At 36.4% G+C, this 23,201-nt stretch overlaps 2 protein-coding genes across 10 annotated transcripts; one reads left to right on the forward strand and one right to left on the reverse strand.

The window, feature by feature from the left end:
* The first annotated feature begins 44 nt into the window (after positions 1-44).
* LOC117160197 (uncharacterized) lies at positions 45-2,684 on the forward strand. The gene is made up of 3 exons (XM_033340769.2): positions 45-156; positions 426-590; positions 1,047-2,684. The coding sequence occupies exons 1-3, from the start codon at positions 45-47 to the stop codon at positions 1,358-1,360; spliced, it is 591 nt and encodes a 196-aa protein (XP_033196660.1). The 3' UTR covers positions 1,361-2,684.
* Positions 1,955-23,118, reverse strand: TP53INP (Tumor protein p53 inducible nuclear protein). 9 transcript variants are annotated; one of them, XM_076625529.1, is made up of 7 exons: positions 12,922-13,274; positions 12,614-12,662; positions 8,755-8,944; positions 7,740-7,781; positions 6,368-6,756; positions 6,058-6,117; positions 5,600-5,738 (listed from the first exon to the last, which is right to left on the reverse strand). In XM_076625529.1, exons 1-6 carry the CDS (start codon positions 12,927-12,929, stop codon positions 6,091-6,093), a joined length of 705 nt encoding a protein of 234 aa, XP_076481644.1. In that variant the 5' UTR covers positions 12,930-13,274; the 3' UTR covers positions 5,600-5,738; positions 6,058-6,090. The 9 variants fall into 9 exon arrangements, with proteins under 9 accessions (XP_076481642.1, XP_033196649.1, XP_033196653.1 ...); XM_076625530.1 differs by lacking the exon at positions 5,600-5,738 and adding an exon at positions 5,780-5,796; XM_076625527.1 differs by lacking the exon at positions 6,058-6,117 and having other exon boundaries at positions 1,955-5,796; positions 12,922-13,277.
* Between the last annotated feature and the right edge of the window lie 83 nt (positions 23,119-23,201).

Genomic DNA, 23,201 nt, shown 5'->3' on the forward strand with positions numbered 1-23,201 from the left:
CGTCGACAAAATGACAGGAATTCCCTCGGGGCTGAAAATATGCGATGCAATCTAAATCCACGATCACCGCCAGCCACGAGAACGAGGAAAATGAATCGATGGAAGACTCTGTTTTCGAGCAGATATGCGACACAATATTCGTTCTGATACCAGAAGGTGTGTGCACAATTTTCTACCAAAAAAAAGAGAAAAAGAAAAAGCAAAAAAGATCGAGGGATTTTTCTTGAAATACGGCTCTCCATGACGTTTCAGCGAATCGTTTTATCTTATGAATTTATCAGAATAAATGGAGTTCTCTAAAATGATAGCTATTTTCCATGACAGAATTTTCAATGTTTCGTTTACGAACTATATTGATTCTATATCGGTGACTGATGACTGTAAACTGGCCATAGATGCGTATTTATGATGGGGTTCTATGACAGTGCCGCGACTGAAGCAGCTGTTCCTAAGTTGGAGCCAGCTAGGCATCGAAGACAGAGTACAATTAGACGCGAAAGTGGCCAACTGGTGTTGTCCTAACAGGCGACAGCTATACAAACCTTTGCAAGAGGCGTTGGTTCGCTGGGAAACTGTGCAGGACACTCAAGGTTACTTATTATCAGTACAAAACTCAACACTTCGATTCTCTCATTATTTTTCACAAATATGGTTCATGGTATTATTACATCTGTTAATTCAAATGCTCGTTTATTACGAATAAAATATCTCGCTATTTATTACTATTTTTACTTCTGACATTTTCCTTGCTTTCGCTTAATTCTTTGCAAATATTTGAAAAACATTGATACTAAATAGTTGATGTATTAAATGTTTACTGCAACATCCAGCATTAGCAAAATAACAAAATATTCAAAATCCCTTTCTTTCCAATGCATAAATACTACTTAATGTAAATATAACCTCTACGTCACGATCGTCGAATTGGAAAGAAAAAAAAGAAAGAAAAAAAATAGAAAACCTCAACCGCCTCCAACTCTCGATGAATTATATTATAGATTCGGGCCACGATTGATTAACACATGATTATTCATGAATTATAACAGGCGCTCCCGGTTGCGAGCCAGGTATGGTCTCGTTTTCCTGTGATCCTCAACTGGAGGAGGAGTTGGTCAGCGTTATTTACAGCCTGGAACTTTTGTTCAGCAAAAATCGACGAGGCAGAGAGATCGATATGGACTACGAAATTGGTCGATGCACAGAATTAAGAAGAGAGATGTCCTTGAATCTAAACTGCGATGGAAATCTATGCTCGATTCTCAGTGCAAAAGACAGGGCACCTCACTCTGTGCATAGTTGCAGCTACATAGCCGATTTTAAACGACCTGACGAAGAACTGAGCGGTTATCTGACCAATTAAGCATCGATCGTTATATTTCAGCTCATTTTCATCTCTGACGTTCTGTCTGGATTTATCGAAAATTCTCTAAATGCAGAAACACTGATCCTTTCTTTTGCGAACAACTTCGTGTTTGGTTATTCTGGATGAGTTTCTTTAATAGAAGAGACGAAGTAGTATAAAGTATAGCGTAAGTGCCAACAAATATAAAAATGTGTAGTTAACTAGAGTAGTTTGAAAAAGAGGTTAGGTTTCTTTGCGATAAAGAATTATTTTTCAAGGCGTAGCCAATGAAATTTTACGATGAAATTATAAATACACTGGGAGAAACTAGTTAATAAGAAATCATTCGAACGACAACAATTTTATCGAAAATACCAGAGATAATATTTTATCAGACGAGTACTATAGTTCTGTTGATTAAAAATACAATATATAAAATAAACTGCTAATTTATCTAGCTTACTCTAATAAAAGCGACAAATACTTATCAAGGTAAAGATTAATTAAAAATAACTAATGAATCTGCTATTTAAGATTAAACAAAAGTATCTAAAAAATTGAAAGAAAAAGAAAAATTATTTTAGAAAATTATCAAAATAAGTCGACAATTAATTAGCGACATAAAATGTTTTATTAACCATCGTTATACGGTCAAGGTGTACGAGCATACATTTAGATAACATGATTCAATACGATAATGAAAGATGTCATAAAATCGTATGTTAATTCTCGCCACAAAAATCACCTTGCCTATCATCAACACCATTCTTCTCGTATCAATCCTTTTTTTCGTTATCATTTTTTCTTTTTATCATTTTCTGTTTTCTTTTCTAATACATTTATTACACAGCAGTAATGAGTTTATTCAGGACGAACACTGTTTCTTACGAGAGAAAGGTAAACGTTATGTAATACGTGTACACATGAATTAACCGCGAGAGCAAGGAACATCCTTCATAATCTCTCACTTCGTTATCCTTCGGACTATAATTTTGTGCAGCTTGGCAAACCAACGGGAACGCAGCCCTTAATCGTTCACGACACTCATCATCTTTAATTATTATTTACAGAATCGTCATTTAAAATCAGACTGATTTCGAGTTGGATCCAATGCGGTCCTCGACTTCGGTTCCTTCGTTAATACGCCAAAAATTTGCTTCAATGAAGAATGTCTAGGAGAACCTAACTTATTCCAGATCACATCAGCCTGTTAAGTACTGCAATAGCTCGCTAGATGGCGGCTACAACGCTTTAGAAGAATCTCAAGTGGGATCTGGAATAATTAAAGTCCCTTTTTTGTATTTTTTTCCTTTTTCCATTTTTACTTTTTTGTTTTTTTTTTTTTAGAAAAATTCACGAGTCTAGGACCACAAAGGAGAAAAGTTTCCTGTTTGAAACACGATTAGCTATTCTCCTTGCGGAGGAGAGGGTCGCTCGAGGTCGAATTCAGTTTGAATCACAGCTGTCTGACAACTATCATCCAATAGTTTGATTGGACGAGTTTCTATTGCTACTAGTTTATTTATTATTATTATTATTATTATTTTTTACTTTTTTTTGTTTTGGACGATATCCAGCTTCTAGGGCCTTGACGAAACAACTCTCGAAGAAACACTCCAGGCAGTGACTGTTCTCTAGCATTCTATGGTTTCTTGAAACTTCAAAGAAGTCTGAATTTCATTTAAACGAGATTGCTGTCGATTTAACGTGATGTCGCCGGGTTTTCTTCATAGAAGAAATCATCTGAGGGGAGTTTGTATAATAGTGACGATATTGCACAATCTCGCACTGATACTTGGACACGCGAGTCTGAATTTATAAAAAGTCCAATTTTGGCGACACCAATCTCTCTCCTCGAGCTGTTTCGCTATTATGGCCGTGATACTTGTACTTGAACTCTGGCTCGTTCTTCAAGATTACATAGCACATCTGCAAGCAGACTGTTTATTTGTCTTATCTGAACCTAACTTAGGTTTCTTGTGTTCCTTTCTTAAATTAGAAAACAGTCCGCCCTAAGCACCTTGAGGAGTTTCAAGCTGACAATTACAATTCTTTTAGGGGCTTTCTTGCACAATTAAATTGGTATTGTTAAGCTAATGAATTCCAATTACACGTCATATTAATTACAAAAGATAGAATGCAACAATTGGTTCAATTCGCTAAATACTGTAACACTTACAATCCAATTACTATAAACTGTAAAAAAAATTAAGTTTAACCAGAAATTTGTTCCACAGTGTTATAGCATCCATAGTCCCTTACCAATGATAAACAAACGAAACCAGTAAGTAAAATTTTGTTCACTTCACTAAATATAATAATATTGACAGTGCAATTGTTAGTTATATTAATAACCAATTATGCAAGAGGGCCAATTGTCCGACCAGTTGCCCAGGTACAAGTATCCTCAACGAGTGAGACTCGACCAATCCAGTGTCAACGAGATCCCTGGGTTCGGTCAGGGCAGCTTGCACTTGCTTCATCCTTCGATCCTTCCATGAAAAGCGAATACTTTGAAACTGCGCTACAACGCGCATCAGCTATATAGAGACCGATTCTCCAGATTGAGAGAAAGAATTTTGTATTCAAGCCTTGCTTCTGTCCCTTTACGAGACACTGAATCATCTTTACTCGTCAACTTTTAGGTTTAGATTTCTATCTATGCGTAAGACAGGCCAAGAACTATTGACAAGAGTTTTGATAATTTTCGTTGAGACGATTAGAGAGAGGAGCCAAGGCTTTCTTCCATTTTCTCTCTTCAAGACGCGTGTGTCATCCTCGTTTTCACTTTATCTAAACGGTACGCTTAGTTTAATCGATATTCAGTTGATAGTACCATACCATGTGTGCCGCTAAATAAATACGTTTATTGACGAACGTCCATCGATAAACATTTGCTACAGTCTCTTGTTTGACAGCGTTTTATTGCTTGGAGGAAAACGTGTTGCAAGTAGACTGTGGACATTTAGGCAATTTTGTGTTCTTGTTTTGGGTGTTGTATAAGTGAAATGAATTTGAATAGAAATTTCAGTACTTTATCTTGGATATTCTAGATATTTTTGTATACGTGCATTCCGTTCAGTTTTGCACATTTAAATTGCATACAAATGCAGAAAAATCCGCAGTCTAATCGTGACACTTATGTTTTCAAAAAGATAAGACACCACGAAGAACAGCGACATCTATCAAATGGACGTTCTACGACTATCAGCTATCTTCGGAGCCGCTTTGAAAGGTAACGCATAAATTATACCACGTTTGTAATTATAATCAACCATTTATAGTTGATAAAATCCAGCAGAAATTAATCGTAACGTGAACCTAAAAAGTATGGTCCCGAAGTGAGGTTCTGGCCATTTGAAAGTCGCACCATCGTGAATCAGTTTATAGAAGCAGGATAGCGACGTCCATGGGATTTTCGGGGAAAATAAGATCAGGTTTCGGTTATTACACTAAAAGTTATACTCCTGTTACGCTACACAGGCGCATAAATGATTGAACGACTTAAATAAAAACTAACGAGTTAAACGTACGAGTAAAAACACATTTGCCCATACTAGAGGCTAAAAATTATACACACGATCCAACTGAGTACCATACACGCGCCATTATACACGAGATATTCTATAGATGAGACTCTCACCGCGAACCAATAACGTTTCTCATACTTTCTTCCCTTTTATTTTTTTCTTCGCTTTTCTTCCTTTTCCATCAGCAAGATATCAAGTTCGTATCGAATATTTTTGTTCTTTTTTTTTTTGCTAAGTGGTATTAGTTTTTCTTCTTGATACGAACCCTTCTTGCATAGGAAATTGTTTCAGTGTTTTTGTACGCGGAGGAGCGGCTTAGCTAACATAAAAATTGTTAAGAGAGGATAACCACACTTTTGCCTAATCTTCTTCGCTATTATTCTTTCTTTCTTTTGTTTTTCCACGAGATTTTTACTACTACCTTTTCTTTCTTTGTATTTCGATTAGCTTCTGTTTGTTAGTTGTTTTATGCGATTTTAGTGTTTTATGGGTTCCACCGAACAATAGATAAATAGGGGTTTTAGAAACGAATTTCTCTGTTCTTATGTCTTCTCATTGTTTTTTCCATTTCTCATTGGTTTCCTCTCTTTCTTCTTATTAAATAATTGCTTTTAATCGTTATTTCAATGCAACATAGATTTTTCTGTTATATGCCTATTCGCGTTTTAGGAAGAAAGTATATGAGTACACCTTGGCCTGAGATCAAATGACTAGCATTTCCGGTTGTTGTTCGCGCCACTGTTTTGGATACGCAAGCGGTCTTGGCGGCGCGGCCGCTTGCCTTTTACGCTCAACACTTCCCTCAGCTTGTTACTTCTCTCCAGGCGACCTCTCTTCAGTGCTTGGGTAGTCCTCTTCTCGTAAACCTGCACGTAATTTCCATTGACACTCAAAAATTTTATTGAAATTGATCTTCGTAATATGCTGTAATATGGAAAATTAATCTCTTTATATTTGGAAGGATCGAGCTTTTCAGTTTTAAGTGAACGTTAAAAGTAATCTAATATTTGAACTTTAAAATGAAATGTTTGGCTACTTCTATGGACAGGTCGTTATCTCGGTTATACTTCAACAATGGACACTTTGGTTAAGCAGGTATGTTAATTGATAATCAGCGTTGGATCTTGAAATATGTATTTTGGGCGGCGAGCGGTGATCATAAAATAATTAGCTTCTTTGTCTTACGTTTGTAAAATGTTCAGGTCTCCAGTAGAAGTTTCAAATTATACTCCACTTCGTAATGCACTATTATCAAGTACATATCATTATTCTTAGGGAAAAGCGGAAAATTCGATAGTGAAGAAATAGTAGAATATAGTTTAGCGTCACAACCACTTGACATTAATTTGTAATTTGTATCAGTGTAATGAATCAATATTAGTTAATTTATTAGTGTAATAAGGAAATAAGTATTCCAGGGTACTGGCGTTTATGTCGCTACAAACACCATATTCTCGCTTATAAAACAAAAAAAGAAAAGTTAACAGCGAATTACCTTTTGCGCCGACCGAAGCTGAACTATCCTCTTCTCAGTGCGTGCACGAGGTCTTTCGTCGCGGGTGTCTTGTCTACGGGTTGCTTGTTGTCCATTTTGGCTTCTGCCGGGGGCACGTTCCGGCGATGCTGGTGTTGCGGTGACCGGTGCACTGGAAGCAACGTTTGGCAGAGCGTCCTCCTCGACGACTCGTTCTTCCGGTGCGTCTGGCGTTGGCGGTGGAGTTTCAGGAGCGATCGAAGGCGCTGTGGCTCGGTAAACGGACATACTAGGATGCTCTATCAGCAGGTCCTCTAGCGGTGATGTTTCTACGTTCACGGGACCAGCCCGTGTAAAACATGCGGGTGGTGTTACATACCACGACTCCTCCAGCGCCGTCGTTCCGTCAACTGCAGGTTTTAAAGCTCGCTTATAGCATTACTTCTCCAGTGTACGCTCTGTAGATAACTTACACTGTCGGTCATAAGTATTAGGATATCTATTTCGTACAATTATTGCGAAACTCTAGGAAATTTTACTCTGTGTGGCATTTTATATTGTATGACATGTACGATACGAATGGATTAATAGATTTATAATAAAATAATCGAGAGATAAAAGCAATGGGAAACATCGAATTTACGTTAATACCAGGAAGTGTCCAAATACTTATAATTGCTCGTGTTTTTGTTCTGAGGGCAGACCTGAAACTGCCTTGAAGAAGTAAACTGCAATATCGATGAAAGAAACGCAACGCACTATTAAAAACTCGATCGAGAAAAAGAGAACTATGAATGTAGTACCGAAACTTTCTCTAATTATAATCTTCGATAATATTATTTTCAGGTCTGCAAACACGTTTTTCGAAATTCTATTACATTGTTCTACGATGAATGTCTGCTGTACGATAAAGCATCTGACAACTAGTTTTGATAAAGCATTTATTTTGAGATGAAGATCTGTAAGTAAGTGGCATCCAAATTCATATAGCTTCTTCAAATGTTTAGGTTTGCTTGTCTCACAAGTTCGTATACGTAGCATATAAGAGTTGTTTGATGCACAGATGAACCGGTATGAAAAGTTGAGCAGAAAACGACATTTATTGTGTAACAACGTAATATTTTTAATCGTCATTGTTTTTTATAGACTAAAATGTAGCTTAGGTTAGTCAGGTTGCTTGAATTCCATTTGTTTAATCATTCTCATAATAATCATATGTTTCGTTAAAAGCTAATCTATATATATGATATATATTATATATATATCGGAGTAGATCAATTTCAAATTTCTGATCAAATTTCAGAAAACCTAAGTCATTTGATTTCATTTATCTCGATATTATTTGAATTCAAGCAATCTGACTTGAAACGGATACCTAATGGAAAATGGATACCTAAAATGGAGTCGAAGAAAGTGGTGGAACTTGCTGGATTGTCTGCAATAAGGAGAGAAATTGCGAATGAATTGTTAAAAGCTAAAAATAAAAGTACACAACATCGTCAGTAGTCTGTAACATCCTGCATGCATTAAATGAAGCTTTTTGCCCGTATATCATCTCTTGTTTCAACCCTTTACAAGAATGTAATTCATACTTCTTCCCTCTATACTTTTTTCATACGCCTACTTTCATAAATTCTGCAAAATTAACATCAAAACGTCCAATGAATGAACCCCTAATTATAAAAGATATAAAATACAGTGTCTACCGAAAAAGAGAAAAATCAAATTTAATAATTTTCCATACCGGTAGTATTCGAACGTTTCTACGCCTGGAAGAATTATATAACACTCTCTCTCTCTCTCTCTCTCTCTCTCTCTCTCTCTCTTCTTCTCTCCCTCTCTTTCAGCAATGCAAAACTCGCACAGGCAAGCGAAATAAAAAAAAGAAAGAGAAAAAAAACAAAACTCCGAAACTTTGACATGCAATTCTATTTGAAGTAACAATACGAAACAATACAAAACAAAATAAATAACAAGGATAAAACACATTCTGCCTATTTCCCAAGCTCGACAATAACTACAGACAGACCTACCAAGCTTAAAACTAGCAACCACCCTAAACAGCCTGGAAGACAAGTCAAACAAACTTCATTAGAAAAACAATCGGGCAAGAAAGGCCTCGTTATTTTCCAGCACTGGAGTATTCGCATTATTCATCGCTGTATGGTCCAAGACATCTCATTTTACACCCGAAGGGGACAGAAAGCTTCCCTTGACATGTGAGAGGCAGTTGGACTGCAAGATGTGATTTCTATGTGTGTTTCATCTATATACATACATATATATATATGTATATACAGATACAATATATATATATATATATATATATATATATATATATATATATATATTCGAATTTCTCGAGATTCCCTTTGGAAAGGAACGTTTATCTCGCTCGTTGAACGTACCAGTACGGTCAATGAGGATCCAGTCATCGCCCTCAATCTCCACCTGACTGAGCCTCGCCATTACTGGATGGGTCTCCGGGGTTTCGTTATTGGACCTTTGCCGTGAACCCTGCGCGCCGGAGATATTACCTCCGAGTAGGTAGTTTGCCAAACTGCTCAGCATCCTGACCTTCTTCTTGCTCTTCAGCGCCTATAATAACAACGGATAACGTCTCGTTTTAGAAAAATATTCGTAAAACTTGTAATGGCACCGGTAGCGTAACACTGATATTCGATAATCCAAGGTCGATCGTGTTTTGTATGGGCGATGAAGATTTTGGAACGTTTGGTCGGTGATATTCTTGACTAGAGACTTTTTAGAGGAAAGAATACGATTGGTAGCTATTTGTTGGGCAATTTGAGACTGGTGAAATTTGATCATCAGCGAGTTAGGTTCGCTAAGGTTCGATCTGTTTTACTTGCACGATCTTTGGCTGTTGAAATTCTTGGTCGGAGATATTTTAGGCGAAGAGAATGGGACGTGTTTGCGATTGTTAAATAATTTTGGGATAAAAGAGCTTGATTCCGCACAGTTCCGTTTACTTTATCTGGATGACGAAGATTCTGAGACCTTTGGTTGTTGAAATTCTTAGTTAGAGATTTCTCAAGCAAACGAATGTGACATGTTGGTGGCTGGTAAATATGATTAAGAGATTAATCCTTTGCACTCGAGGGGTATTTTCCGCGACCACGGCGTTCCGTGTGGCAGCTCGAGAGGGGAATAAGAGACGACAGTCCCTGTTTATCCTAGATTTCGACCTCTCCAGCTGATGAGAGCTCAGTATTGGTTCGTAAATAGATTTCTTAGCTCTTTTGTATTGTCTGTTATGAAGCGTGAAGTGTTACACTTTAAAATGGAGATAAAATATTTATGCTGGAATTCTTTCGAAACTATGGTTCTGGCAACGTCTCTGACGTTAGTTCAGATTCGACGATGGTGGCAGAAGTATTACAGTTTCGTAAATTTAGAAACTCTAAAAAAATACATATGGAAATTTGTTTAATTAATTCACATATTCTGCAAAAGAACAAAAGACAAACCAAGGATGCATCTTGCCAGACATTTTATAAATTATTGTAAAAAAGAAAAAATATTAAAAAATGTGTTCGAAGATGTAAATATATATAGAGTATTAAAATATATTTCTTTAAGTTAATTTTTCTATAAAATCATTTTATATTACCTACAGGACACTCGTTACACACGCGCCAAATCACCTCGAGTTGCTGCTACGCCTGACCGAAAAGGCTGTCGAGTGCAAAGGGTTAAAATGGCTAAATTTGGTAAAGTTCTATGTACGTCGGTCGGATTATTTTCAACTGTACGGAACGCAGCTGCAAGTAATCGTCGGGAAATCTCGATTTTATCGGACAATGAAGCGCGTGTAGCAGAAAGTGCGTAGTAGAACGTTATCGGGCCCATGGTCACCATGTTATAATTATCGCGACGCGTATACGACAGCACGAGCATCATCAACGTTGAATTATGTAAGTAGAGGCGATGGTTGAACAGAACCTTGCGGTATGCATGGCAAATTCCAATATTCGTCGAATCCTGATTATCTACGACCGACGTTTCTCGTATGATACCTTTAGGATCGCCAAGTGTGTATCCGCGAGGCCTTGTAATTGCCTTTATGACGGTTGCGCAATGGAAAAACGTGAGCCGCGCGTGAGAACGCTTCGCTTCCCCGCAAATGGGACACCGATGCCTGCGTTTCGTTATTTATCGAGTCGCCGCGTCACGCTGTTGCACGCGGTTTGCACGTTTCGCCAGACCACCCTTCTCCCTCTCCCCTCTCCGCTCCCCACCTCGTTTCAAATTGTCGTTCCTTGTTCGCTTTTCTACTCGCCAGAGTAAAAAGGAGATTCCTCGAAAACGATTCTCGCGGTCGGAGTTGGATTTCGAACGAACCTGTGTTTAGTAGAAATATGCCGTACCTATACGTAAATCGCCTACGAAGGTTTTCTTTTCTTTTTTTTTTGTTTAACTTTTATTTGTCCAGCTGGACATTCGGTAAATTTTTCTAGCTTAAATTTTCCTAGCTTGCGAAGGTTTTCCTACATTTTAGAAAAAGATCAATTTATGATTGACGATTTTCACTCGTCGGAGTAAAAAAAAAAAAAAGATTCTTGGAGAACGCTTCTCACGACCGATGATGAATTTTTTTATTATTTATTTATTTAAATTTTACAATTTGTCCAGTAGGACATTTGACAAAATATTATAGCTTAGTGGTATAATAATATAACATGTGGGTGGCTACCCCCAGCGGGGTACATCTTCGTGTTTGTTAGGTTATATCCTTTGTGAGATGAATTTTTGAACGAGTTCAATCGAATTTGTGACCTGTTTGATGGAAATATACTGTGACGAAGGATTCTATACATTTTAGAAAAAGGCTAGTTTTACTCAACAATTTATTTGTTAATATCTCTTTGTTAACATTTAGCCAACCAAATTGGAAAATCTGTCCTCTGTGAAGAACATCGCTGCGTGACCGAACTGGCAGATGTTTCTTTTTGACTTTAGCTAAGCATTTTCCTTTTTTTTTTATATTGTTATTATCAGTTATTGTTTAACTGGAATTGTTGCTAATTAATTGCGCCACTTTCACTGCTTTTATAAGGTACAGTATATAATATAAAATACAGCAATTTAGTAGTGTTAAAATTAATTAAGAAGTTACACTATCAGTTATGACTAAATAAAGTTATAATCGAACGATACCACACTGTAAAATAATATTAACATGCATTATGAATTTTTAATTTCACGTTCGAGTCGTGGTATTTATCTTTAGTCATCTTTAATGCTCTTAACTTTACCTATATTTCTTTATACTTTTAATATATACTTTTAATTTGATGTTTTGTATAAACAATATGTGAAATCGTTAAATAAAATCATTACCGCAAAATATAATTAATCACTTAAATAATTTTTACACTTCTTTGTTCTTTAAGCAGCGAATACTAGTCATCGACACTTAGAAAAATGCGCGGTAGGGAACGTATAGCTCGCTATGGCCCGCGCGGTTGGCTAAGTGTTAATATGGGAAACGAACTAATTCATTGGAAATTTCGAGATCGTATTTTTGCGCGAAACTTGAATATCACAGTAGCTCTTACGATATAATTGAATATTCCTGTAAATATGAATTTCTATCATCTAGGAAATACACCGTTTTGAGATAGTTATGCAGAATGTGGCATATAATGAGTGGTAACCATTTATTTCTATAAATAGTGGTGCCATCGAAAAAGGTTAATAGAATTCCTAACCTTTATGGACAAATGATTACGCTACTGTGGCGATAGTTAGTTATAGCACTAACAATAACAATAGTATATCACTGCAATCCGCGATATAGCAATAGCAATAGAAAATGAAATATCGAACTTGTGAACGATGAATTATTTTGAAAAATACGAAGAATACGGAAAAATGTTTTAGATAAATGTTATAGATTATCAAGCAATACAAAAAGCATACTAGAAATTATTTGACCTTGCAATGACTTATAGTGTTGCGAAAGACACAAATGAAGTCGGTAAGTTAAAACACTTAAAAATACGAACTTGTATTTTTTACTGCATATTCTTGTAGCTGATACGAAATTGTTTAGAAAACACTGCGAGATATGAATTTTCAAACTTCATGTGTCATTTATTTCGAATAATCATGAGTTTCATGCATTTAATTAGTATAGTGACAAGCGTAATAACAGGTATAGCAGAACTAAATACATAATATAGTAATAAAGATAACAGGTAAAATAATTATGTCTATTGCACAAAGTATTATAATAATACTTACAGATATCGCTTTCCTGCGTTTTATAAACACTAAAACTTTATAAACACCACTAAAAATAAAAAAAAAGAAAATTGTAAACACGTCTTAAAAGGTTATTATATCGAAGATAAGACGCAAATGATAGAAAGTACAGGATACAATGAAACAGATTAACGAGGACGTGCCCTTGAGATTATCTCGTTATATGAATTCGGAATAGAATTAACAAGAAATTCAATTATGGTACGCGCATGATGCATAGTAACACACGATGTTTCTAACAATTTTCCGATATTTCAAACAAGTAACCGATACTAACGTACACCTACTTTAACATTCCAAAAGTCCACCGATACCATAGGAGCAGATAATCCCAATCTGACGAATCAAACACAATTTAAACAGAAACTAGCTCGATGAACTTTGAACGAAACTTCAAATAAACTTCTCCTTTGTTCGCGACACGACCTTGCGATCTTTTGGTAAGAAAATTAAGAAGAACGTAAAAAAGAAGGAGAAATATAGAAAAGAACACGGAAGGAAGTAATTAAGATATAGAACGCATCTCGATTGCGCGTCTATTTAATGATAAGGCAAGAAATTCGATAAGATTGTGCGCGAAAGTCGCGAAGGAACGTTCGCGTCCACTCACTACGCACGAATGATTCATGGACCAGTGAAAACGCGACCGTCGAGTAAGCGTGCTTGGTCATTATCGCGGATAAACATCTGTTTTGCTAATTTCATTGCTGAACAGATAACGGATTGTGACGCAACGTGATCGACCGCTGCTCTGTGATCGCTAAACTGCAGACTTTTATGCAAATTCCTATTTTTATGAGCGTCGAGTAAATGTTTGAAACTACATCGTTGCAAATTTCAATCTAACACACAGATTCCTATAAAAAGTTGCGAATTTTTTTTATAGTAACTACCTGGTAGTTGAAGCGTTAAATGCGTGTGTAAATTTCACTAAAATAAAGTTCGATGCCGAAGTTAATTAAATGCGATTGTGCGTTCTTGTTCAACCTTGAAATCACTCCCGATCCAATTGCATCGAAATTCGCCAGGAAAAGTTGAATCGAAACGGAATACCTTCTACCAATTAAAATCCAGCCCTCATTACCGACGCATTCAAACCACCAAACCACACGATCTCGAATAACGAAATGGCAGGTAACAAAATCGATATAAAATATCTTCCATCCAGTCCACCCTCTCTCAAACGGACCAAACCTCCATCGTTTCGATCCAATCTGACTTTCAGCCATTTTTTTCACGAAGCGTAATACACACCTGGTGTGAGGTGAGGATCGTATCGATTTCGAGCGTGACTCACGTGAACCGCGAGCTCACGTCAGGGAAACGCGAATTACATGGTCGAAGCACGAATTTTTTCAAGGTACTGGTGTAAATATAAACTCGTGTCTCGACTTTCCTCGCGTCTGCATCATCGGTTATGCCACGTTCCGACACAACGTGAGTACAGCAACACGTTTCCGAGAGTCGATGCGTGCGCTGTGTTTTGCCACGTTCCTTAAATCTGGCAACCACGTGTCATACCGTGTCGAATCGCTCGGCCGCGTTCAATTTACACTGTCTAAAAATGCTGAGCTATCGTTACAAACCCTATGCATAGCTGCCACATCTCCTGGTCGAAACAAAGATCAGAGACACCCTTGCCAACTACTTAAGAATGTTACACAGAGTATCGTATGGTATTCTAAGGGGAAACAAAGTATAGAAAACATGGAATACGTTCTTGAAGATTTATCAAATACCCTTGAACTTTTCGCAATTATCGACTGATCATTTGACAATGCTCTTGAAGCTTCATAGCGATTATTTGAAAATCCGCGAAAACAAAGCACACGCTGTTTTCCGATGTCGCGTTGTGTCTTCATTATTGTAAGTGTCTCACCGCGTAATTATGTTAATGGAATGAGTTCGGCTTTTTGCGCTTCTGTCTAAGCGGCAGATATCCTTGAATCGCGTAACTTCCAATTGCAACAATTTTACGCCTATCTTTTATTCTTTTTCTTTTCTCCTTTGTTGTTACCGTGTATCGTGAGACTGGCGTAATTGTTGTTAAAAGATAAACCGATTAGGCGTTATGATATGACAGTATCGAGTTATTATGAATAGATATGACGCGATGGAATTCGAAAATCGAATGGAAGCGCGATCATCCATTAGCTATATGGAGGTTCATATTGTCAATCGTTCTTGTTTGTCAATCGTTGTCGTTGTTTGCGAAATTAATCATTGTATAGTTGTACAATATATATTTGTAGTCTAGCATAATCGTATAGTGCATGTTTTCTACAGTTGAACCTTGTGGATATCTTGTATAGTAGTTTTTACAGTGAATATCATATAGTCAAGTATCTTTCAAATGGACCTAATGTAGTCGCAGATCTTTCTAATGAATTTGGTATAATTAAGAATTGTTATGATAAATCTAGTATAGTAGATACTATTGCTACTACTATATAGTGTCTGTAACATTGTTGAACAATGTTAAATATTAGTGTAATCAACTATTAGTTGACACGTGTATAGTTCAACCACTACAGATATATTTCTAACATCAATGTAATATAAAACTATATACATATACTATATACTATAAAACTATATACATAAAACTATACTATAAACATACTTCAATTAAGAAAGTTGCAAATAGAAAAAGTAATAAGGAAATAATAAAGACAAAGTGATAAGGTAATAAGGAAAATAGCAAAGTTAATACAATGAATTATAGTTGCTGCGAATTAAGACGACATGGAATATGTCAAGTAATATTTCACTATAAGTAATGTCTTGTTCGGAGAATTCTATAATTAATCTAGCAACGCAATGGCCACATTTCTATTATTCTATCGTTAGTCACTTTTTTCAATCGCTTTCCGTTCTTTGTTCCCTGGCAATCTTTTCTCTTTTTTTTGTTCGTCTAAAATGCGCGTTATCTTATTTTCCTTGAATATCGCACGAATAACAAACGAGCTTTAGAACTCTGCTCGTGTTCCTCGTGAATCATAATCGGACTAATCGTACTGGTTACGGTAGAGGCTTATCGTTACGTCAGAAAAGTCGCTGATTTCATCGCTACAATTGTAACTCCCCGATATTACGACAAAACACACTATTTCGACCCATAATCGCATCTACAAAATACGGGGATTATTGTCTCACGGAACCCTTTATTGCTATGCTAACCAAATATTATTGCAGAGTATTAATTATAATTCTATATATAATTCGTAGATGTGGCATCAACGAATTAATGAATCGATGTATATGGTCAATATAGGCAATTTTCACAGTGTATAAACCCACTATAATTACTGCTCCGCGCTTTTTACGATACTTCTAACGAGATTATATTAAACACGCTGTTATAAAATAATGATAGTTTTTGAGGTATTTGGTTCCAGAGTATTTTACATTTTTTGCAAATAAAGTAAAATAGTAAAGTAAGAAGTAAGAAAAAGGAAAACATTTGAAGAGATACAAATGTGAAGAAGAAATAGCACGAAGAAAATGATAATTCTATCATAACTTTCTTCGGTTTAGAAATGATAGTATGACGAGTCTTATCTTTCTAAAAGAACAATTTTTTAATTAATTGATATCTACAAATTAACACGATAAGAAAGAAAACTACCTGAAGTAGTAATTAATAGTCCAACTATATGACAACACGAAGGTAAACAAGTTAATCGATGTCAATACAATAATTCCTTCTCATTGAACAACGAACTATTTTTCTCCATTAACTTTCCATCGACAAAGCCTCTTTCTTGAACCTAATCTTATTGCCGACAAAAGACCTCTCTCTTAAAGACCTGGATTTAATCCCAGCAGACATTCCTATCTATAACCACGACATAACCTCAAAGCGCTCGCAGAATCCCCTTTTCAGCAAAAAATCAAGCGAAATTAAACTGGCTGGCTGAAATTAATTCTCAATCGATTTGAAGAATTGCTTTACAATCAGTCTGGAATCGCGAACCGACGCAGATCTGACAGGCTGGAATTACTCAGACGTCGAATTAAGTAGGCGGAAGCGAATGCCACGAATATGCGAGAGCACGTAACGTCAATCTATCCAACGCGTTGCCTAACTGTTTCCGCCAATAATTCAACAGGCTCGAATCCACTAGCGCGCCATTTGTTTACATCGACGATAAGGTCTTTAAGCGACACGTAAAGTCTCGTTTAGATTAGCATGTTACCTGACTTTGAACAATTCGAACTCGAGCAACTTCGAAAAACCTACTTTGCTAGCGTAAACTGTTAGATGTTCAGATTAGTCAAGTTACTTGAATTCAAGTTACTCGAACAACTGCTTTTTAACTTCAACTACTACTTACAATTAGTGTGAACGTGGCTTAAGTTAGTCTCGAAAATCCTCACACCAGTAAGGAAGTTTTTAGTGAGCCTGGTGAATTATGTCAATAAATCCCCATCATCGTGACGAGACAAAAATCGATAAAATGCGTTAGGGTCACCAAGAAACGAAAGCAAACATAATTTCTTCTTCTTGAATTTCCTTTTTATTTCATACGTTTTTATTATATGAAAATGTTAACAGATAGATAAAGAAGAATATTAATAATGGCAATATCATCGAGTTGTGCTATACTGCTTCGATAGAATAGATGTAAATGAGGATACAACGCGCTAGGAATTTAATTAAGGTGAATACCCTTGAATGCCTTAGAATGTTCGATTTTTTTTTGTAGCGTAGGGCATCGATTAAAAGAAAGGATAGAGAAGAAGATATTAAGTAAAAAATATTGCTTATTATACCGATCATATGGAATTAATGTAAATGAGGATGCCAACGTATCAGGAATTTAATTTCAATTTATTTTTCGTTAATTCAGTTATTATTTTGTAATTATACAATGCTGTAAATAAAATACTATTAAACTTATTTTCTTTCTTCGTGACGTAAGTTTATCAATGGGACTAATTCAACGAAGTAGATAAACGAAAATAGAATGTTTAAAGAATTGTTTATCAATACAAACGTATATTTTTTTTCAATTATATTATCGTTCCCTATTGTTTACAAATTTTCAAAATCCACAATCAGAATTAAAGTATAAATAACACAAATGTATTTTGACAATAATTCAAATGAACCGAATGACAATAATTCACATTCATTGACACTGACACAAACTGATTTTTCTGAAAATATACAACATATTGGAGATTCATAAGAGAAATTACATTTTCTGCGGATTAAAGCACATTGAAAATCGAACAACGAAATCACATTTTCTGAAAATTAAAGCGGACTGGAAATTCATAATAAAATATCTTGGATTACATATACTTTATTTTATTATGTTATATACGCTTTATTAAGCCCTTGAATCGGTAATAAAATAAGTACTAATTGTATTAAGCGAATACGTTTTTAGAACCGTACAGAGATGACCTATGAATTCTAACCTAACAAATGCTACGCGTCAGAGTCCTTCATCGAAGCAAAAGCTGCACTCTTTAATTGGAAGAGAACTGATCTAATTACCAATTCAGTAATGGGAAGCACGTACAACAAGATAATATCAAAATAAAAATTCTAATAAAATACCGTAAACTGCTGAGCCAAGCATGAACAAAGAAACTTATTGCATTAATGCTCTGTAATTCTCGTTTAAGGATCGTGAAAAGAAATTTACTCAAATTTTATGATCACCTGAGTGGATATTTCTGGAAACAAAAAATACATAAATGGGAATTTTTATCAAATCAAAGATATATATATATGTCGGGTTATCATTAGGATTTGAGTCGCGTAATGTTTCCCATTGTTTTACAAAACAGAGAATATATTTACACGAATAAACAAGACTTTACAAAATATTATGAATAATGAATTTTATAAATGATATGATTGATTAACAAATGATAAGTTAAATTAATAATTAGATTAAAGAATAATAAGTTTTATCAAACAATAAAAGGAACGAATAATATATCTTACGAATAACAAATTTAACGAATAATGAAAATTAACGATTGATAAATTTTACAAATAATGAATTTAGTTTACGCTATTAACAATGATCCGGGGTTCAAACGAATCCACGGTCAACGGGATAACTTTAAATAATTTTATAACACAAAAATACGTTTGCTGAATCACTCGGTAAATTACTTGATGTATCACTTTCAAAGGCGATCACTCGAATGAATATCTGATTAAAATCTTTTTCGTTATACAACTGCATTTGTTTGTTATATTCTCGCTGGAAACATCGAGAAGGTTCCAATCGTTGTTGCTAGGCAATATCTGTCAAAAGTTTGTTGTATACTCTTTGGAAACATCGAGAAAGATGCAAACGCCGATACTAGGCAATTTCTGTCTGGAGATTGATTCCAAATACAACGTGTCCCATTATATCAGCATCTCTAAAGTACAATTCTATATGAATTCTAGGGAGAACAATACAACCAATCCACACCTTCATCAAGCAAAACGTTTATCCCGTGACCGTGGCTACGTTCAGCGACCAGTTGTCACCTCGAACTAACTTTCGCTTTTCACAAATGTCAAACAATTACAGATGACAATTGCTTAATTACAGTTATGATAAAATCTAGGCTAAAGCATTAGAAGGCTTCCTCAAAATTGCATAGGGAAGGCTCCGGTTTTCATTTCATCTCCGACATATATATATATATATATATATATATATATATATATATATATATATATATATCTGACAGATTCTAACAGGCGCAGGAACAGAAATAACCTATAATCTCGTCAATATGTTGAGTTAGCTCTAACATTAAGGTTCCCTAATCGTTTTTTTTCCAAACCATTCTAACGATCAAATAAAAATCAAGGCCGCCAATCCTAACGAGATATATAGAGACGATTCAGATAAAACCAACGTTGATCCATAGAAACACTGGTTGTGTTAATAAACGTTTCATGTTATCGCGTAAATTCTTAGACAGGGAATATAGCCTACTAATCACCGATTCAACTCTAACGGTACCCAAACAATCGTCATAATTTACGATTCTGGCTTGTCGTTGAATCTCCTCTCTCCTTCTTTTTCCCTCTCAACGAGCACAGAGAGTGTCCCTATAACGGAGGACCGTTGTGTCGCCGTCTTTCGCATCGAATCCATCTCGCTTTCCAAGAAAACCTTCAATGAACTCGGCCGTTCATTGGCTAGACACGAGAAAGCAATTCTCATGACCGACCAAATAGATCCTAACACCAGAAATACTGAAACTGGTGGATTTCGAAGATTTTTATATTCTGCAATTATTAGAAACATACAGGCAATTTTGCAAAAATTAATATACTGTTGATAGGAAACACGAGAATCCACTTTTTCCACTTTACAAACGTTGAGAACGGTCACGTGAAAGTTTCCTACGCTAATTCTCTGGTAGTCAGGCAATGAATTACAACTTAGAATTACTAGTCTTGCAGAGAAGCACTCGTAATATTTAAAGTGTACGTAAAATATGTAAAATATGTAAAGTAAAATACGATCAAATTAAATCCATGTTGGATTACGGATATATTATTAGAAAAAGAAAGAAACGAAATCGTCTTATACTATCAGAATCATAATCAACAGATAAGAATGTAGAAAATATTAGTATACTTGAGCGAAAGACTTATACTCTTCGCCTCGCTCGCAAGAATATTGGAATACTTTCGTGATTGACAAAATTTTGTGTTTCTGGCACTTTCGTACTGTAAAGTGTATTTCACAAAACATTTCCGTTTCTATTCCGGAAAATTATGTAACTCGATAGTTTACATAACAAGCGAGCACAACAAGCTCGTTGGCATGTAGCAACGAAATTGCCGATTAAAACGGGGTCAATGTGTTCTAACGCGCAACACAGAAGCTGGAACGACGCGAAGAAAAGTTTAAGACCGGGGGAAGGCGTCGATGATGCAACTCTCGAGAAGTTTTGCGAGCTTTCTAATAATACTACGCGAAGACGATCGATGGAAGGCCGAAATAGAGGAGCCGAGGGATCATTTCAGACGAAAGATGGTGTGTATGGGTCTACTCAGGTAGAGTCGGCATACCATTGCGAATGTTCGGAGTTGTTCCAACAGAATTTCAAAGAAACCTTCACCATGAACTTCATTCCACCGGATTGAAATAGACTAGGTGAAGTTTAACTGTGGTCTCGAGTTTAGACAATATCAAGGATTCTATTACGTAAATGTACACAGTTTATACGAGGCTTCTAATTTTGGGACTCGTTTAGTAATTTAGTCGCTGGTTGCGTCTTCTACAATTTGTTAAAAGATGGATCCTCTATACAGTTAGTTCTAAAATTCTCCCGAAACTTCAAGTTTTAATTTTTCGTTATCGTAGAAATAAAATAAATGTAACGTAGAGTTAAAGCTTTTATTGATATCGCTGACTCGTTTATGATCCACGAAAATTTGAATGAAATTAATAAAAAACCAGTTAGTTTTAATTTATACTTCATGCATAATTACATAAAAGCAATTTGATCATTTTTGTTTATCCGAAAAAAATAGGAATATGAATTAAAAGTGAGACTTTATCTAGCACTGAATTGTAATCATCAATGATTCAATATTATATCAGTTGAAGTTAAAATTTTTTTGTAAGCTATAAAAATTTTTTTCAAAAGCACCGGATGAGTAGAATAAAAGGAAATAATAGTTTTGAACGAAGGAAACTTTCCAAACCTAACCGAAGCTCAAACCATAACCCCAACCTACCCTAGCCAGTATCTAACTCACAAATCTAACACAAACTCAAACCTAATCTCACTTATCTACAATCTTGACACTTTGATTTATTATTTTGTGAACATACATAGTTTTCGACCCAGAAGTTTCTTAAATCTAGGTTTTACGTTTTTTCAACTCTCCAATATTAACCATAATGTAGAAATCTATTAAAAATATTTAATATCGCCAAACGAAATGTAGCTAAATTAAACAACCTTACCCAATAATACCAATTAATTAATACCTATTACGATTATCCGTGAATCCAATAATACCAATAAAGTATTAAAATACATAAAAGAAAAAGGAAATCAAATTCCGTACGCGTCAACTCAACTTCTCATTAAATGTTATGCCATAATTTGCAACCCCAATCACCAAAGTGAACCGCGATTTCGCCTTGAATAGTTGATCACAGGTTCGATCGAAAATTCGATACCGAAACGTCGATCTAACGTTCCCATTAAGTTTGCGATATTCATACCAAGGCAGCCGTAGTGTCGCCAGTACGACGATCGTGGAACAAAGACAACCTCGCCAATGGAGAAAGACAGAGAGACAGCCTGAAAACGCATCGTAGAGCAAAAGAGTCGACATTACTATACTCTCTCCGTATACCCCCTCTCTCTCCCACGCTCTATCTACCGATCCCTCCCGCCAGAGCTTCCTGGCTATCCAAGTAAACAAACTCGTTCGACGAATCCAAATCTCGCGCGCACTACCGAAGAGAGGAAGAAACCGTTCTAGAGTCGTTCCTCCGTGTCGATGACGCGACCCGTGAGATAAAACGATGCATCTATATCGATATATGTATGCCAGAATAGACTCGTTTGGCTCGGATCATATGTTTTCGAACGCAGTTGCATAATCCGACGTTTAAGAATGGGTCATTTAAAAAGATACATATATACATGTTAAACGAAAGAGAAGAAAGAAAAGAAACAAATGGAAAGCATCAGTGACAACCACTGGCCCCCCGTTGCCCTTGCACTTCCAACAATCTTGCGTCGATCAACCGGTCGGTTACCAAGCGTATTACTGCCACTGCATTGTTTCGATCGAATATTCTCCTGGCTACTATACGTACATAATGTATCCGCGTCTCCCACTCGCCGCATCATTCCTCCTCCGTTTTCGTGCTCTATCACCGCGACGCGCACAAAACCACGGTTCTACATCTTCGCACTTCGATCCTGACCGCGTTGCAAGGCCGCTCTCTGTCTTCTTCTAATCACTTTCACGAACACGCGCCTCTATACGCTGTACTCGGTCGATAACGTCGGTACCGTTCGACGTCACACCGACTTAAGAATTACGTAGACGAGTGCCGAAAAACCGAGGTTTCCGCGTGTGTATACACTCACAATCATAATACGCCCGTAGAAGAAACATGTATATGGACGGACACCAAGAGGGACGCGCGTCGAGCTGCCTCTCTGTGACAACGACCTTGATCTCGAATTCGCGCTCTATCGTGCTCTCTCTTTCTCACACCCCCATTCTCTCGTTTCCTCACTCTCGCCTCGGCAAAGAGGAACAAGGAACAAGTGGGCGCATAGAGAGCAGTTTTCCTTCGATGCAGTAATAACGTAGTTAAGCAGAATACCCACACAGTTACGCGCGGTGCGTCTCAAGATACTCGGCCTCCGACATATTCACGCACACGCATTCGAACTTCTGGTCAGGATCGTCCCTTCTCCCACGAAAGAACATCCCTCTTCGTTTCGTTAACTTCGTGTTCTTCGCCTCATCTCTTTTACTATCTACCTATCTCTCCCTTTCTCGAGCTTCGTTACCCCCTCCCACCCTCGTCGCACTCACTCTCACACACAC

The sequence above is a fragment of the Bombus vancouverensis genome, chromosome 16 (genome assembly GCF_051014615.1).
Source record: "Bombus vancouverensis nearcticus chromosome 16, iyBomVanc1_principal, whole genome shotgun sequence".
Classification (NCBI taxonomy): Eukaryota; Metazoa; Arthropoda; class Insecta; order Hymenoptera; family Apidae; genus Bombus; species Bombus vancouverensis.

What these genes read in the sequence shown, in the direction of transcription:
- LOC117160197 (XM_033340769.2), top strand. Translation starts at nt 45, where the DNA reads ATGCAATCTAAATCCACGATCACCGCCAGCCACGAGAACGAGGAAAAT. An exon ending in ATTCGTTCTGATACCAGAAG is followed by an intron (nt 157 to 425) that starts GTGTGTGCACAA and finishes GTTCTATGACAG; the next exon opens with TGCCGCGACTGAAGCAGCTG. An exon ending in AACTGTGCAGGACACTCAAG is followed by an intron (nt 591 to 1,046) that starts GTTACTTATTAT and finishes GAATTATAACAG; the next exon opens with GCGCTCCCGGTTGCGAGCCA.
- TP53INP (XM_033340758.2), bottom strand. An exon ending in AACGCAGGAAAGCGATATCT is followed by an intron (nt 8,945 to 12,613) that starts GTAAGTATTATT and finishes TTGTTATTATAG; the next exon opens with GCGCTGAAGAGCAAGAAGAA. An exon ending in GATCCTCATTGACCGTACTG is followed by an intron (nt 7,782 to 8,754) that starts GTACGTTCAACG and finishes TCCTTATTGCAG; the next exon opens with ACAATCCAGCAAGTTCCACC.